Raw genomic sequence first — 19,287 nt, 5'->3', positions numbered from 1 at the left:
GACAGACTGGTAATTTAGTGCACTGAATACAGAGGTTCTTGATCTTTTTCCACAGCAGAACAGGGGAGAAACAAAGATATTTCAGTTATTGTGTTAAGTCACAAGAGCGAAAATGCAGAGGGAGAGAAAAACGAGAACAGGGACGGACAGAGAAAATTGCAACCATAATGAGGAGATGGGAGAGAAGGAAGACTTGGGAGACTTTTGACTTTCCAAGTCAGTGTATCAGGGATTAAGTCAAACACAAGTGCCAGGATAAATTAATCCGAACTGAGTTGAACGAGCAGCAGCTTTCACACCTCGTCCACCTCTGTAATGTTGCATAAGGGACAGAGCAATGTTCCAGGAGAACTGCAGCACACATGGGTGAACAGGGCAATGCAGTCCATCCTTGCTTGGTCAAACATTCAAGAACTAACACATAACAGATAAAACAAATGATAAAATTAGGGAAATATAATACACAGACACATGGCAGCAAAGTCGTTCTTGGACAGAAAAAATATGCGCAGCTGTGTGCTGCTGTCCTGCTGGAGAACGGCCAAGGCACCCGTTAACACTTCCAACAGATATGAATGTGTGGCCGCGTGTATGTGTTTGGATTTAAAGGAAGCCTGAATGCATGAAAGCATGCATGAAAATATGCGTGTCTCCAAAGGTGGGCAGTAGGGAGGAGAAGATGGGTACATTTACATGTCTTCTACCTTGTACGTCAAATGTATGTCATGTATAACCTGAATACATGCGATACGAAATCCTGTGGATCCTGTTGGGGCTCGGTGGGGGCAATTAAAATGGCAGTGGATGCAGATGAGCACGCACAGACAAACAAAATAGCACACAACTGGCGCAGATGTAGCTTTTCCACATGCTCAACTAGGGATGCTGACGAGTAACGGAATGCAAGTCAAATCTAAAATATTTGCATGAAACATACATCAAATCACAACACTCCGGAGTATGAATCCACGCGTGTATTGTAACCGTTAGAAACAGCTAGAACATTGTAGTAGAGCGTTATTAGATTCTTCGCTGTCATTCGTTGTATTGATCAGAAATTAACCCTAACCCTCACTGCTTAAAGGTTTTTCATTGAAAATTTAATTCTCTGTCTAATCCTCGAATTCGCTAGTTCTTTCTACTATCCATACACAAATGAGAGTTGTTTTGTTGAGTGCACATTGTCTACATGTGGTGTTTCAGTAGGTGTTTCTCGCCGCAGAACTCCTCCTGGTATCATTCTTAGTGCGAGGAAGGACATCAAGTATGAGTTGGCGGCACAAGTATCACACTCAAATGTCTGCTATGATTAAAAAAAAAAAATTGTACACAAGTTTATGACAAGACTATGTTGGTAAAATTATGTCAGTGACGTTTGAATTTCGAGAATTGGACATAAAGTCAGAGCCTATGCAATCTCATTTTAATGCACGCTCTCCCACGCAGACATTATCACTTCTTGACAAAGTCGTGTCATTTTCCATCTTGAGCACAAAAAGACATAAGAAGCTTCTGCCCACCCACTATAGGAACAAAGTTAAGTGCTGCAGCCTATTCACATTCAGACTAGGAGAGAGAATAAATTGTCTGTGTTTTTGATGTTGAGAGTTATGAAGAAGCACCTGCTGGGGTCAAATACTTGACACATGAATTTTCTTTCCTAAAGTGTTTTGCTTGGTGGTTGTTCAGAATAAAAGTCTGTATGAGTGTTGAATGCTGTAGTCTTATTGTTTACAGTAAATCATTGGAGAATTCAAGAATAATTTTTTGTTTTGTGTTGTATCATAGTTTCCTGTGAGCAAAAAGTCTGAGAAGAGCAGATAAACTGTGAGCGTAAAAAATAAAACCACACAAATACAAATGATTAAGTTTCAGTAGCATTCAAAATAAAACAGATTCAGCCTCAATCCATCACACATCTATTTAAAAATAACAGTAATAACAGTTCAATAATAAGAAGAAAAAAGATATTTGGACAGGTGAGGTCAGTTTTACTTCCCACTCTCTATTTGTATTTTACAGCCTGCATGTATGTGTATGCTTCTGAAAAAAATGGAGACACACTCAGACACATCAGAGAACAAGAGACTGCGTGTGCTGTAAGTGAGACAGAAAAGGCCATTGTAGAATAACATAAATCGCAGGCTGGAGTGTTTTTAATTTCACCCCAAGTCCTCTGTGGAAAGGTAGGAAAACAATGTAAGACACAGATATACTGTAGGAACACAGGAGACTGTGGTTCTAATAACAGAGGGGAGGTTTAATGGCAGAGGAAAGGAAGTGGTCAGTACACTCATTGTGGTTAATTAAATTCACAGGGAAAAAAAAAAAATCTCAGTCAAATACTCCAGGTGCCTTGAGTAAACACACTCTAGCTATGGCTGGAAGAGACACTCTCCTTCCTCCTTTCTCCCCATTAGAAATAATTATCCCCCATCGATCTTTCAAAGCCTCTGCAGGCCAGAAACATGAGCTCGTGCTATCTCAGCTTTCAATTGTCCGTCACTACTGCAGCGTATATGAGTGATGATGTGTGCATATCAGGTCTGCGCAGTTCAACCATTTGACTCGTGATGGCCGAGAGTGGCTGGAGCTCCTGTAATTCTGTAGGTGGTTTGTCCCATCACAGCTGCAGTGCATGTCTCCTAGTGGGACTCTAGGAAAGGCACAAAAGCCCTCTTTGAGCAGGTCAGCCCACGGGGGGCCCTGTAATGCTGAATGCACTGATAACTGGCCACCCGGCGTGACTCGACTGCGGCATGAAAAACCGAGCCGTCAGTATGGCAGCCACCACAGCATAAAATTGTCTCCAGTAAAGCGTGCAAGGTGGGGGGAGAGGATGTGACAGTGAAGACATGCAATCCTAATGAAAATCAAATCCAGTCAGCCTCCTCCTCAGAGAGCGTCTGCAGCAGGAAGCCTATTGCACGTCCACAACTCCCCCTGTAGCTGACAAGAGAGGTAAAGTTCTGATAATGAGAGGGACGTGAACCAGTCTAATAATATCTCTGTTGTCAGGTGACTTTCTTTTTTTTTTTTTTTTTTACTCATGAAGCTATAATCCTTTCATGAGGTAAATGCCGCAAGGAATGACAAACATCAACTTTTCCAGTTGTTTGAATTACTCACAGCGTGTGTGAGTGGGTGGATGCAGCGTCTCTATGGAAATCACTGCTTTTACCTTGCCAGGCCTCAGCCAAAGCCACAGTCTCATCTTTACTTTCATTACTGCTGCCTCAGCGTCCCCACAAGGCTAGCAGCACAACCAACTTCACCAAAAGCCCTTAAGTGTGCTTGCAAATACCTACCCAAGCACTTATCCAAATGGAGTGCAAACTCTGTGCCCTAAACTCTGTGTTTTAAGTACTTCAGTTCTGCAGGCTCTGCACACGGATCACCCAAAGCAGGAACTCACAGAGGCGGCCCGAGCCCCTTTCGGAGGAATCTCTTTATATCAAAGGTGATAAAGCAAATAGCGGGCCCAGATGAGTATGACTGCAAGTAAACACCTACAACTAACTGGCAGCTCAGTGAACAGCTCAGTTGTCGTGATAGCCTGCGTGCTCCTGAGAACAGAGCGGTCAGTGTGAGTTGGAGTATTGACGGAACATAAGACGGTGTGCTCAAAGAGATTCCTGTCTCATCTCGAAAGCTGTCACATTTGTCTTTCAAAACCGCAGCAGTGATTCACTCCCTGCAGAAGCAGCCCAGGGTCTGTTAATGACGAGGACCCACTCCCGCAGGCCTTTCGTCGACATCTTACAAGCAATGGGAAGATGTAACTTTGTAGCTGAGAAAGATTTCATTTGGAGAGAAGGCAACTCTTCACAGCGTGTCCATTTAAAGCTGAAAGACATTGAAAGTGCCACATACATTCTTTCTGTGGCCTACATATTGCTTTAGAGCAGTGCCCAAATGAATGTGCTCAGGAAGCAACCAGGCAAAATATATTAAAACCAGGACACAAAACTGTCGAAACCAAGGTCTTGACCAATCCAAGTAGATCCTACCGTTTTTTTCTCTGACATACATTTTTGACCCATCTTTTCTTTTATTTGTTACCTCAAAGCCTTGGACTTGGCTGCATTAATATGAGATACATCTTTGAATAGAGCACTACATTAATTGTGTCTGAGGGAATTCAGCTGAAGTGGCAGCACTCTCCCTCAGTGGCAGGAAAAAAGTTGGCGTAAACTCATTCCCCCACACACTGACATCAAAAGCAATAAATGGGAAGAGCTATTCTAATTGCCTTGAAGCGACCTGCCTTGTGTAGGCACAAATATGGCACTTTGTGCGCTCGCTTCAAATGAGTCCTTGTGTCTGTTCCTTGGTAGTCGAGTTCACAGGTTTAATCAGCCACTCTACCTCTACACAGGACCTTTGGAAAAACACTCTTACCTAGGAACAAGTTGGCATAAAAGCTTGAACAGACACACCTACACCTACCTACGCAAACAAACACACACACACACACACACACACACAGTTTGCACACGGAGTGGATGAGAGTGGCAATTATCCTTGACAGCCCTTCAAAAAAAAATAAAATAAACTGGCAATTTGTCGCCATCTAGGCAGCAGGGGATGTATTGCATGCATGAGCACAAACGGAGATATATTCCTTCCCACATGTCAAATATTTCCCCGCACAAATGTCTGCTGCTACAGTGAAGCAGGGATCATTTTTGAGGCTGTAGAATTTTGGAGGGGGGGCTAAAATGGGCGAGAATAGGGGGAAATTTTAATATGTGCACCATCGAGCTGTCTCGTGTGAATTACCTACCAAGTAAAAGGAGAGGAGAAAAAGACACATTGGGGTACAGGAGAATTGAAGAACAGGAAGTGAGTGTGTGTGAAGAAAAACGGGGAAAGATATGCCATGGAGCAGAGAAAAGAAAAAAAAAAAAAAAGATAAAGTGAGTAAGCTGGAGTGATTCCTTGTAAAAGTCAAGAAGACCTTCTCAGCTATCGGTTCCGTTTAACAGCAGAAGGGGATCTGATTACTTCAAAGACACTTGCTGAACATGGAGTGAAGTGAAAAACCCCAGAGTCATGTTGAGAGAGAATAGGAAAGTAGGGCTGATGCCTTCAAACAATCACATCACATACTCCAGGAGGAAAGTGGCACATCAGAGGCTCCGTTTCCATCGGGGCTTTGAATACGATGTTAAAGTCAAGGTGATGGTACATCTTGTTTTATCAGCGCTCGGACCACATGTAGCATCCTCGGCCTCCTTGATACCCACAGCGAAGGTTTGTCTGCATCAACGGCAAAGAACTGAAGGCTATTTTTGAACAACCATCTTGAGATCTCTTCCAACTCAAGTGTAAACATGGAATAATGCCAAAACAGCATCAAAAATTAATCAGTGCGATGCTAGTCCCTGCCACCACCTAATCCTTCTTTTATCTATCTTTGCAAACTCAAGGCACAGCATTTGGCATGTGGATATAAATATTCATGCACATGCATCACTTACAGTACGCTGTGACTTAATATAGTACCTGTATCAACACCTTTCTATCACAGTCTCTCCAGACACTGGAGGGGAGAGGCTTCATAAAGTTAGAGATTCAGAGTAAGATTTTCATCTTACATTTTCATGCTATCTTAACAATTTCCTTTGGGTGACATTTGCAAAACAGACAGGGTGGTTTGCAAAACTCACTACATCTGAAGTTCAAACTTTGAATACTGAAGCAGATGTTTTGCAAGTTGAGTTCCCTTTTTTTGCTTCACATTGAAGCAAAGAAAGGCTCAATTTTAGCACGCCAAAGGTAGACTAATCCACAGGGGATGCGGTGCAAGGTAAGCATATGGCGGGCTGTGCATCTCATACTTTTCGATGAGTCTTCCAATATGTCCTCAGATTTACACACCACATTAAACTCTGAAAACACAATCAACTAAAGACATGAGAGAAAGCAAGAATGCAGGTGAGACTTTGAGTCTTTAGTTCATCATTTGTATGTAAAGCTTAATTGGGGCAAGGTCAGGTTGAAGCCTACTGCCGTGTTGCCACCCTGAAGTATTTATTATGGAACAATGGATAACTGCTAGTATTTTGATTTTCCCTCCCCAGTGCGCCACTTAGTTTGATAAGTGAAAGTAAATACAAGGGCAGGGGAAAAACCCAAAGCATGCAGACAAGAACTCCAAATCAGTGTCTTTTTGTGATTAACGTCTCCATCATAATAACTTCTCACCCGTCGGTTTAGCTACTTAGTGGCCAGGTGCGTGCTGCTATAGCAGGACCCATCAATCTGGAGAAATGCCATTTGGGATCTTACCTACCGATTTATTTCGAATAAATAGATCAGGATTGGCTGGCAGATATCTCCATCAGCCACTTTGGACCCTGTGGCTACAATTAACAATGCAGACAGTGAGGAAAAGATAGCAATTAAGCAACCTAAGCTAAGTAGCTCTAATTCATGACTCAGGAACAGCCAGCATCACCTCTATCTTAACTAAATAAAAAGGGAATCACATATACAATGGGGCGCTGCCCACCAAGAGGCTAATGCAGTACAATATCATTGCCTGCAACTATTATCAGCAAAACTCCTCTTGTGGAAGAAATCGGAGGCCCTCAGTACCAGCCCTCTCACATGAATACTCCCACTGTGCTGCTGCTGGATTCACACACTTTGTGGCTATGGAGAAGAGTCATCGCAATCACACTGAAAAAAGAAACTTGTGCCTCCTGCCAAACATAGACTTGAGCTTGGGAGTGCATGTTTGTGTGTGTTTGAGAGAGAGAAAGAGAAGGAGAGAGAGAGAGAGAGAGAGAGAGAGGACTTGTGAGTGTGAAAGAGAGACAGACAAACAGAGTGGGTGAATAGCTCATGAATATCTGTAATGTGTTACAGAGAGTGTTTGTCGGGGTGGATGGAGGAGGACAAGCAGGCAGAGGGGTGTGTGTGAATTATGTCTCTTTCCCTCTCACACGCAAACTTAAAGATTTTGATGATAGATAGATAGATACTTTATGTATCCCAGACTGGGAAATTGCAGTATGTTGGTTTCTGTTTTGGGTGGTGACATGTGGACCTGTCAGCCCCAATTTTATGTGCACGTATGTCCGTCTGCCTGTCTGAACACAAAAAGAGAACAAACTGCGGTGAAAGCACAATCAGCTGGATGGACAGCGTTGCATTGCACTGCTGCATCCTTCACAGATAGTTACAGTGGCTATGTGTGTGTGTGACTGTCTCTTCTGTGCTTTCTCTACCCATTAAAACTCATCACTACTCACAAATAAGCCATTAATCCACTCGTCTAGGAGACGAGGGGGTTTCGCTTTCTTTCTTTCTTTCTTTTTTTTTCCTCCACTTGTAACATTTTAAGTTTACGCCACGCAATGTCCATTGGCGTTTTGCATAATTAGGCCACTTATATCAAATGCAGGCAAATTCTAATGGAGCGCTAAGGGGACATATTTACTTTAATTACTCCTCTCACTATCTCCATCCTTCATCCTCTCTCTCTTCATCCTCCTCATTCACTCCCTTCCCTCAAGAGAGTGCAGTGGCAACGTCAAGGGAAAGAAGATTAGAGAAGACTGTTTCCCTCAAAGGTCACACCTTCTTGCAGTGGAGTTAAGATAGCATTTGACCTTATAGACCATAATGGCACACTGCTGCCAACCACAGTCACAGGGGAACATGTGGATGAATCAAAAAATAAATAAATAAATAAATAAATAAAAATCAGATGATACCATTTAAAGAAGGAACAAATAAATCATTGCAGCAGCAAAAGTGTACTAATATTTGTAGCGTGTAACACTTCATTTGTGGTAAAACTTTGTTTGTATGTGTGTGTGTGTGCTGGTCACATGATCATGCATGTACGTGTGTTTCATGTACAGGGAGCTTTTAGAGATAAATGGTCTCAGGCAGTGGCATCACAGACGGTGTTTAACTGTGTTGTCACACAGGCAACAGCACACATAAGTATCAGTTGATTGTCAGGACCACAGTAACACCAGGGTACATTCATCCATTCATTCATCTTCAAACCGCTTATCTGTTTTCAGGTCGCAGGTGTTGCTGGAGCGAATCACAGCTGGGTGATGGCGGGGGATAACCCTGGACAGGTCACCAGTCCAGAAGACACTCACATTCAGACCTACGAACAATTTATGCATGTTTGTAACATCTTAAGTTACAAACATGAATGTCTCTGGATGGTGAGAGGAATTCAGAGTACACAGAGGAAACCCACGCAAACACAGGAACACATGTAAACTCTGCAGGCCTGGGAAATGAACCTGGGGCCTTCTTGTTGTGGGGCAACCGCACTAACCACTATGCCGCCTACGTTTAGATAACAAGGCCGAAATTGTATTGGCTGCTTTCACTTGAACCATTACATGCAAACTTCTCTGCAATTTTGCTAAACTCTGAGCCTTCATTCTGTCAGTATGGCTATAGGAGCTGAAACACCCGAGAGCAGCCGAGGAGATGAGGGCAAAATGAGAAGAGAGGCAAGACGGTGTGTGGAAGGGGTGCAGAAGAAAGACAGAAAGAAATCACCCTGCCTTAATGACTGGCATTCCTCATTAGTGTCATCGTTAGCTTCTGTAGCCTGTCATACTGTTGCTCTTCAACCAGTCTCCATTCTAGAAAACACATCAGCGGAACAGCGCTCGCTAACAGAGAGTTTGAACGTCTGAGAGGAAACATTGCACGCGGAGAAACAAGAAATTGAAACAAAATGATTCCTTGGATCCAGTACATGACATGGCTCCATCTGAACAGTTCAACTGTATGAAAATGAAACCACAAGAAGCAGCAGATAGATTGAGCATCCCTCATTGTCCTGTGCAAAAAAAAAAAAAAAAAAAAAAAAAAAAAAAAAAAAGGACAAAACACTGCACTGCTGGAGGAGTGACTGCACCTAGAAATGGAATAAGGATAGAAATAATAAGGGTATGGTGCAGAACAAAGCATGCATGAGCCACTATTCAGTATGGGTGTGTGCATTCATATCTCACGCCTGTTGCTGCACCGCAGAATAATAAATGGATCTGACATAGCAGGAATGGCCGCGTCCTCTCTTTTTGATAATACGAGAGATCAATGAACTGCATCCAGGACTGAGTGGGGGTGAGACGCAAAGGACAGAGAAGTCACAGAGAAGGATAAAAGGATAAAGTGTGGCTGTCTGAGTCGTCGGGCATGGATATGTGTGTTTGCATGGCATCACGAAGGTCAGCCCTGTCTATGAGTAACAGAACACCATGGCAACTCACGCCTCTGGTACAATAAACATTTTTCCTGGAGGCCGTGACCTCCCTTTTCTCTCTGTCGGTCACCCTCAGTGGTCTGCAGTAGCTTAAGCAGGAACTTTAACAGCCGCTTGGTCACTGCACTCACAAATGTCCATGGAGGCAAATCTTCTGCAGACATGCCCGAGTGCCGGCAGAGAATTCAAACAGCTTCTACCTGACATCCTCGACTGATAAAAACCGAGAGAGGGTAAAGTGAGAGACCAGCGTTGAGCATTTTGAGGGAATGAATGAGGTATTAAGGTTGGATAAATCACTTTAATTAAAGTGAAAGACAAGTTTCACGGGGTGGGAAGGATGTGAAACAGAACAACAGAAGCCAAGAAGCAGAAAAACAAAAAAACAAGCACACGAGAAAGACAAAGTAGAAAAGGCATTGGGGAGGAATCAACGTGAGAAAGGAGAAAGGAGGGGGGGGGGGGGGGATCTTTGCACCTGCAGCTCCCAGCTGTGCTGTGCTTATTCTGAATCGTTGCTCCACCTGCAGAGACTGCTTAGCGTTTCATTTGGAAAACAGGGATTTATTGCCAACAAGGAGGCTGTTGCGGTGTGTGTGTGTGTGCCCATACGTGGGTGAGAAGGTGGGAGGTGGGAGGCAGTGGGAGGAGCGTAGGTGTGTATGGCAGCTTATCGTGGAAAAGAACTTGGCTCCCCGAGCATTTATGAAAAGAGCGCCTTGTTTCTCACCCACACACACACGGCACACTGTAATATACTGAGATTGGATGTTCTTGTGATCTTAAGTAGGGTTAAGACGGGGGTACAATTTTCACGTGGGGGAGTACATGCGATAATATTTAAAGCTACTGCTTGGAGCGGGACAGCCAGAGGATAGAGATTCCCCTTGAGGAGTTGGGTCAGCCTATAAATCAGCCAGCCAGAAGCGCAGGCCAAAGGACGGCCACCGCCATACATCTAATCTGCTACGGATCTGAACTGCTACAGCGGGGAATGTCTGTAGAAGTGCAGCTCGACAAATACGAGGACGTTTCACTACGCTGTTCCAGGAGTTACTGAATGAGTCTAGTCAATCGAAACTATCCGAATCCATGTCTGTGTGCGAGCGCGAGGTGGGTGGTGCAACGGAGGGCACTTCTGAATCAATAAAACAGGGAGTTGAGTCATTTCTTTGTGGACACCATTAGCCTGCATCATGTTTGCTTTTGATGAGAAGATTGAACCGCAATGTGGCAATGAACCAATGGCTTATCCAATTAAAAATAAATACCGCACAGCAGAAAATGTGCACCATAAGCCTACACAGGTCAAACAAGAAATACCAAATGAGCTGTGGTGTCTGCTGTTTCTCAGTATATCCAGAGGAGGAGGGAGGGGGGGGCTCGAAGCAGCACAACAACAGAGTTTCCCAAATGAGCTGTTTGCCTGCCACGCTTCAGGGCTCTCCCATTGTTGCCGTGTTTGGAAATAGTCTCAGCTAAGTTGTTTTAAAATTAGCTGCCGCTTAAACCTTTGCAGCGTGCCACCAGAAATGCCACCATCATTAGAGCGACTGCAGGGTGAATACCTAATGCCCATCTTCATATGGGGACGATGTGTGTTTCTGTCTGCATGAGGAGGTTAGAGGTCAAGGCGAGCTTTGATCAAGGGCACTTCAGCAGAGAAGAGTCTCTCCATAAATACAGTGATGTCATTAAAGCCATTAAGTTCTCAAAGAGTGCAAAGAGATTAGAACAAAACAGCATTAAATCAAGCTGTGGAGCCTCCCTCCATCTTAAAAGTCATTTAAAAGACTTGACTGGCAGAAACAGCTGTTCCATGTTACCTCTCTCTCTCATCATATTAAAGTCAGATCAAACGGCCGAGTGACTCCATCGCTGTGGGAATTAAAGCTTTATTAAATATCCTGAGCAGTCCACGTCTGCAGAGAGCAATAGACTGAGGAAAATACCCAGAGAGACGACACAAATAACTCAGCAGAACGGCTAAGTTAGTTCCCTGCCTTTCTCCCTCTCTGTCTGTCTGACTCCCTTCCTCTCATCCATCCGGCTGTGTGCCTCCCCCTCACTCACACACACATTCACACGCACACGCATACCAAGCCCAAAGAAACGCTCAAGTTAGTGGCTGAGCGGAATATAGATGTGACTGGAGACGGGGGGCCGTGATTTGCACATAGACATGAGATACACCCCGCGATTTGTGTCTCTCTCAGCGCCCCCCCCTCCCTCCCTCCTCCACATTTCTCTTCACAAAATGTGAAATGCATTCCTAAAGTGAGCAAGCATGTAGCAGATTTCCAGAGCCTTCCCGCTCCAAAACTCTGTGCAGCGCGCCGCGCAGGGAGAAGCGGGATAAACTTGCCCTGGCACGGCGCGGACGGATCCTGCAGCCCAGGTAACTGTGTGTGTGTTAGATTTTCGGGACAAAGTTGTCGAGCCACAAACAAAAAAATGAAAGGTGGGGGGGGAGAGGAGGGGGAGGAGGGGAGGGGGGTTAGGGAGAGATGCCTGGAAAGAGACTCGGATCTGTTTCCATCTCAAGGGAAAGAAAAATGTCTCCAAATCTCCATCCAGGCACACGCAACGCATGCAAACACTTCTCCTCCTGTCTTACCTGGTGGACGAGGAAAGCCAAGAGGATGCGCACTCCAATCTCCATGGTCGGTTTTAATTTTTTCTCTGGTTGCGGTTCGCAAAAAAAAAAAAAAAAAAAAAAGCCCCCCCCCCAAAAAAAAAAAAAAAAAAAATATATCAACACAGGGTGATAGTAGAGGCTGGGTCAGCTCTGCTCATAATTCCACTGTCCGAGCGCCGGAGAGAGACACACACACTCACACACAGAGAGAGAGAGAGAGAGAGAGGAACGCCTTCCGCCGTGAGCCGCCAGCTGCCAACTTCCCCCAAAATACAACTGCAGTCTGATCAGCAGAGCATTGGATAGTGAAGCCGAGACCACGACCAATAGATTTATGAGGAGGACAGAGAGGGAGGGGAGGGGTGGGAGATGAGGAGGAGGAGGAGGGGGAGGAAGTGTCTACCTAAGTGGAAGATCAGTTCTCCCAATTTCTCCACGGCCACCTCCCCCCCCCCCCCCACAGGAGTCTGGAGTTTGGAAACGACCGGCAGGTTTACAGGATTCATCAACATTTCTTCTCATCAGACACCTTTATAGCCCTTCAACCGGCATCTGTCTGTGCTCCGTCCCGTTTTGAAGGGTGATTTATTATCACAATCATCTCTGCGCTCGACGCGGCGGCGGCGGCGGCGCAGAGGGCGCCCTGCCAGAGAAAGCCTGCGCGCAAAGGCTCCCTAAAGGCGGCGGTGCCTGCGGGGCAGCCCGGCAGAAAGAAACTTCGGTGGCAGCAGAGGATTTTCGTCTGTGTGCAAAAAAAAGAGAGAGAGAGAGAGAAACTGCTGCATATAAGCCTACTTAACGCCTAATTTCTGTTCTTTACTTCAGACATGGCTGTGGGTTATAATCTTCTGGGCTCTAATACTCTAAAAACATCTTTTTTTTTTTTAAATCCCCCTTCGTTTTTCATTAAGAGGACAGTTTTCCTTCCTCCCAGCTAGATAATGAATTGTTGACTTATGCGGTAGAAATTTGTTTGGTTGTTTGTCAGAAGAGGATTTTCCTTTTCAGTCAGTGTGCACCTCAGCCTAAGGGCAGCTCTCTCTCTCTCTCTCTCTCTCTATCTCACTCTATCTCACTCTCTCTCTTTTGTTTTCTTTGGAGAAGCTGAAGTCAAAATTTCTCTCTTACTGTTCGTCATGCGTTCTAACCTGAGATGAACTGCTCACACAACTTAGTGCATCCCAAATCACAAGGAGCAACACCCTGCCTCCTCCTCAGAGATCCTTATTTTTAGTTGACATGTTTCTCATACTAACAGATACAGAGGAAGTACCTCTGGCTGGTAACGGAGGCTCTTCACTGGATAAATCAAGCCCAAATTGAGATTACTCTGATGACAGAACTTGACCAAGCTTCCTTCTGACTCATCGAAGACGTTACCAAACGGTTTCAATCGCTAAGCCTTCGGCAGTGAGGCTGTGCACTGAGAGGAGCTGCAGAGTCTGTGTATGTTTTATGCTCTGCTCAAGTATTTTATTTGCGTTTTGATTAGTGTGCGTTTATATTTGCTGGTAGAGCCGCTGGTTTCTTGTTACCTCTGAAAAAATGTTACACTGTTATACATAATATATGCTGCGTTTGCATCTTGATGAACTGAAGATGTTTTTTTTCTTTCAGCATCATCATACTGTATAAGTCTGGGGAGACCTTTATAAGTTATAGTCTGCATTTATCTTACTGTCACCAAGTTCCATGAAAAGACCACAACCGACTGTGCAATGACGCAAACAAATGTTGACAAGCTGGAGAGCCGGCGCGCCACTGATGTTCAAGCACCATCAAAAGTACAGCAGCGAGCCACAGTTTTGCGTTGGGTAACCTCTCTACTCTGAAAATGGGCACGGTCAAGAGAAAATGTAATATATAATCGATTTCTGTTTTTTCATTTCTAAAGTATAAACTTCGTCCTTCAGCCAAACTCACAGTTACAACCATGTTGCATGTGCACCCGAAAACAAATCGCTGTGTGGATTGCTTTCAGTCTTTTAATCGTGCGATCAAATCATGCAGGATTTTGGCCATTTTTGACTTTGGAACAGACACTGGAGACAAACATAAAGGGGACAACTTTGAGTCCAGATTTGTTTTGCTCGTTCACATCAGCTTGGGTGTCCCAGGAAAAGCAATAAAAAATAAATAATCCAGAGTCTCCATTACATTTTGCTCCACCTCCTTCAATCATTCTGAAACAATGCAACTGAAAGCGACTGATGTGGCTATTTTGAATTTTCTAAATGGAGGTAGGGAGTGAATTTGGCATGAACAACGTTACTAATCATATCAAATGCTTTCCTTACTATGCAAGAACACACTTCCCAGATTTTATGTTCAGCTTTTACTGCTTTCCAACGCATCACCATCTCTCCTCCTCATCTCCCGATTCCTCTCTTGGTCCATAAGTTTCCTCCTTTTTTTTGTTGTTGTTGTTGTTGGTGTCATCGTCTTTGCTCACTCTCACTTTTCCCCTCCTACCCGGCCAGTGCAATAGTGTGTGTGTCACAACATGAAATCTCTACATGGATCCACTGGTTTGTCAGCGAGTTCGGACAGAATGAATGGAAAGGACACCAAGTTGGGGGTTTATCAGAAAACGTCTGAGGCTGCAGGCCCCTGAGGACGTTTATTCAGTGAATCTCCTCTACGTGGTTTTTCCAAGGTTGAGCCTTCAGTCTGATCCTGAGACCACAGAACATTATTCAATGAGAACCAAACTTCTTCTCATTCAGGGCCTAAAGGTCAGGTGTCTATAAGAGTAGCACATCAGTCTTTCTTAGGGAGCACACATGTCGGCAAGCACATTTAATCTCCATGCAAAGTACCCTGAACCTCTAACACAAAGACAAATCATGCAGCAAAACAGACCCACCTGTCTGCCACTTTAAGGAAAAGCAAAGGATTTCTGAGACAATGCTCTTTCTCCCTCCTTCTTCTGTCTGTCTATCTGTCAGCTTCTTTCACACACACAAACTGCAAAATGCACTGACAGATTCCTGCATGTATCCATTTTGAGTGAGTGAAAAGGAAAAGAGTTTAGCCTGGCACAAAAGTTGGACAGGGGTCACTATATTTCTCTAAGTGCAGGAGAAGCAGACAAAATCTTCCCTTTCCTTTCACAATGGATGTGAAAAATGAGGACAGCAATGGTTCTGACGCCTGAGGAATTGCTTTTCCTGAACAATTTTTCTGCCATACTCATTTATCAATAAAGTGGAGGCATTGGGAACATATCACCGGTGACTGTCTCATTCAAAGCACACAGCTTCAGCCACGGAGGGAGCGATGCATTCATACAGTATACAACATAGCCTGTCACATATTTCTAAACCATCCCACAACATTTTAGACTCTGGAAATCACATAAAAAGGAAAAGTCATGTTTAGTCTGTAAAGCCATGGCTGAGTGGAATCAACAAATCGTGGCAGAAACGTCTGTGCGGTGGCACAGGAAGGAGCTGGCTCAATTAGTTTAACAGATTTTAGTCTGAACCCAAGTCCAAAAAGCTCAACACTCCATTTTTGAAAGATGAGAGCAGATGGAATGCTTTTTTTTATATTTCGTTTATCCAGTATTTATTATTCTTTTCATTATGCTATTTTTTGAATCTCGGCTGAATACCTAAGAGTGGTTTAGATCTCTAGCTCCTCTCAGGTATTTTGTCATCCTCATGCACTCTAGGATACAGGCAGACTGTAGAGATAACGTTTAGATGATTTCTCAGTTACTAAAGCAAAGATACTTCAGCAATAATTTATGTCAAATTGCTATTGATGTTTTCTTAAATGCTTGTGAGAGCCTTGGTCAATACTTTCACAAACCATTTCAAAAGGCAGATATCATGTGAGATTTATTAGTTTGGATTTCAGCAGCTACAAACTTTGGGCTCCTTCTGTATGTCAACTCTGCCACTTTTTCAAAGAATGTGGACACAAACAGAACAGAAACAGGAAGTGGGAGAAGAGTCCCGCTGTATGACGACAAGGAGGAAAGGAAATCCACAGAGATTACTGGATGCTTTCATTTCCTTTAACTTGACACTGATAGAGAGACGTTAGTGATTTCTATTTGTGATTTGCGTAACACATTGAAATCGTTAAAAGTGTTGGAGTTGTATTATCACATTTAGGAGAGCTCCTCCTGAGGGCAGCCAGGACACATTATTACTACTTTTCTCAGGTAACTTGTGGCAAGCAAAAGTAAATGTATGTGTTAAAAACAGTGAAATGCACCCTAAAGTACACACTTTGCACAGTGTTTGATTAATCATGTACTTCTTATGAATGTAGATTTGGAATATTTATGCACACGGGGGAGGAAAAAACAATAAGCTCATGAGATCATTAGGTTATTTGTTTGACTTGAATGACAGTAAAAGCCATTTGTGGAACATACAATCAATCATCCATCCATAACAGCCTGAGAACCAAACCGCTCCCTCCACAGCATCTACACAATACAAATCCTCTGCGGTCCGGGAACCTTGAACTGTAACACAATATAACCATGTATACATGTAGCCAATTATTCAGATTCATTGGACTAATCATCCATAACAACAACATGAACACACCGGGGACGTGGAAGCAATTAGCTCCATTTATCTGATTTAAGCCACAAAACCTGCTCTCTTTCGCTCTCTCACACACACACACACACACACACACACACAGTATAAATGTAAACAAAATGGTTGCATCAGTATTGTAGCATGAAGAGGGCATGAATGCACTTTTTCAAGGGTTAAGTTTCGTAAGGGAATTATGAAACAAGCTGGTAATATAGGCACTGGCAGTCATACAATGTACTGTACGTTTGTGAAAATGTGCTCAGCATCCCTGAGAAATATTGCCACTAGATGGGGTAGAAGTGTTCACACCAGAGTGACTCATCTTTCATCAGCTAGAATTTAAAAACAAACTCAGTGAAAGGAAGAAAGAGAGAGAGAGAGAGAGACAATTAAGATTTGCTTAATATAGAAGCAGATTACAGTCTGTCCCGTTTCCTTAAGAAAAGGAGAAAACTCATCTTATTCCAGGGTGAGAGGACCTCCACAAGTGGAAGCTACAAAGAGCCCTGAGCTCTCCTTTCTCTGCGGAGGCCTACGATGGAAAGCCTGCCTACCACGCCGCGGATGTGAGAATATTCCTCCCCCACCTTTACATGCAACAGACATGAACGTCAGAGGGAAGGTGCTTCGTTTTCCTGAAGGAATGACGGCTGGATCAATGAACCTGACATCCAGATGCCACACAACAATTCTAGTTGCTCGGGGAGAAGAAGAGTTAAAACTACTAAGCTTTGAACCACAGGAAGCACAACAAACAGAAGCTTTTCACGCAAGACTGCAACATCTGAGGCTGTAAAAACAAGAGAATGTAACAGACTTCTAAAAAAAAATCTAAAATATCTACTAAACACTGGGCCAGGGCGGGGTGCACCCTGGACAGGTCGCCGGTCCATCGCAGGGCCAACACCGAGACCAACAACCACTCCCACTCAGACCTACGGACAATTTAGAGTCACCAGTTAACCCAAAGGTGATGTCTTTGGACGGTGGGAGGAAACCCACACAGACACGAGGAGAACGTGCAGACTCCTCACAGAAAGGCCAGGCCGGGAACCGAACCTGTGACCTTATTGTGCAACAGTGCTAACCACGATGTCGCCATGCTGCCCAATGTGGAAGTTGCTCCTTAAAAATATTGTGTGGCTTGTACATTTACTTTATATTTGATGTATAGTTGATTTTTTGTGGTTGTTGTTTTCAGGGTACAATGATTTTTTTTTTTTTTTTTTGCTTTCAACTTTGGAGAGGAAATTTTTTTTCAAGAATCTATCTACAAACCATTGAAAACATGAAGTTGTTTTTCGTCTGATAAAAATAGTTGATTTATGTATTTAAAACATTGTCATGTTATTATGGAACTCTTTAGCCACACAAAGCAAACTGACTTTCCTATAAGTTCGTTAGTTCAAGTGCCTCCCTTCACACTGCACAAATCTTTTTCATGTCATCCTTTGATTTGCTGTTATTACAGAAATATCGCGCACGGCTGTTTAAAGGTTATTGCTTTGAACAAATGAACGTTTAATCTGATTACGGAGCTTGGACAATTCTTGTCAAACATTACGACTAAAATCAGAAATGTTCACCTCGTGTCGGTGGTGTTAATGGAATAGCCAGTTTTCCGCACATTTAAACAAATTAAGTTTGTTTTCTTTAGTTAGACTCCAATTATGTATTCCTTCTTAATGCAAATCCAAGTTAGTCTTCAGTGTTCAGTTGGCTACCTAATGCTAAACCACTGACATCTTGTCTAACACTCTGTATCCTTATGTCCTACTTAGAGTGGCTTCTGTAACCAATGGCCATGAAGTGATTGGTTTATCCTGACTGTTTACATCCTCTACTGTACACTCTAAATCTCTTTATCTGAAAGGCCATCATCTATAAATTGGATTGCCATGACTACTGCCATAAAGTAGGCTAAACAGAAGAAAAGCCCATCACAATCAGGTTTCTTTATCTGAGGACCATGAGTGAAAAACGTCACAACAAATCCTCCAAGAGCTGCTGGAACATTTCACATTTAAAGTGTGGACCAGATTACATTACGATCCCTAAAGCCATGTTGCTAACAAATAAAGGTGCGCCAAAGAGTTAGTTGGTCTAAACCTAACTTTACATAACCCAGAAGAGAGAAGTCAACCCCCTGCTCTTTGTACATTACCATGTAGCTGCTTTGAGTGAAGCAAAAGAACATGACACTGTTTTTACTCTGCATCATCTTCCGATCACTGGGAAAATCTTATTTTTCGTGTTGGCAAGACTGATGGTCTGAGATCCATTTCCCCTGTGACAGTTTTACCTTTCGCTTCATTCAGCTGACCTACTTTACTTTCTGAATTTGTTCCTGTCTCACTGCAGATCCTTTTCAAATGCTTTAGCTCATATGCATCCCTCCTCACTTCCAAAACTAAAAAGGAGCAAAGGGGGGGGGGGGGGGGGCTCTCCATTATCAAGTATTCTCTTAGATCTTTGTATACCGGACTATTTCACGATTGCCAGGACTCAGTCACTTCATCAAAATCCCACTCACAACCCAACCCAGTTAGATAATTATGGACTGCTGTCAAAATCACCCTCATAAAAATCATTATTGACCAACTGCTGAAGGTCATAAAATTAATACCAAATTTTAGCCCAGCTTTGATGATAAGTATCGTACTGAGAATGTCTGAACTACGACTGAATGCACACAGAAAAAAGGGGCACATGCGCTCTTATTCTACGTGATTCGGTTGCTCCAGTATACAGATTAATATTGATAATACACACTTTCATATGTGTCGCAACAATCATGTGTCCTCCCCTGCTCTTCTTTGTGGAGTCAG

The 19,287-nt window shown here is 43.4% G+C and overlaps 1 protein-coding gene across 1 annotated transcript in view; it reads right to left on the bottom strand.

The window, feature by feature from the left end:
* Positions 1–11,943, bottom strand: part of cdh13 (cadherin 13, H-cadherin (heart)) — a 268,654-nt gene extending 256,711 nt beyond the window's left edge. Inside the window, exon 1 of the mRNA XM_029523215.1 lies at positions 11,874–11,943. Coding sequence (XP_029379075.1) covers positions 11,874–11,918 — 45 coding nt within the window. The 5' untranslated portion in view covers positions 11,919–11,943. The remainder of the gene's footprint in view (positions 1–11,873) is intronic.
* Positions 11,944–19,287: the final 7,344 nt, after the last annotated feature.

Source organism: Echeneis naucrates, chromosome 16 (assembly GCF_900963305.1).
Source record: "Echeneis naucrates chromosome 16, fEcheNa1.1, whole genome shotgun sequence".
NCBI lineage: Eukaryota > Metazoa > Chordata > Actinopteri > Carangiformes > Echeneidae > Echeneis > Echeneis naucrates.
This window is presented reverse-complemented; position numbering and strand designations above follow the sequence as displayed.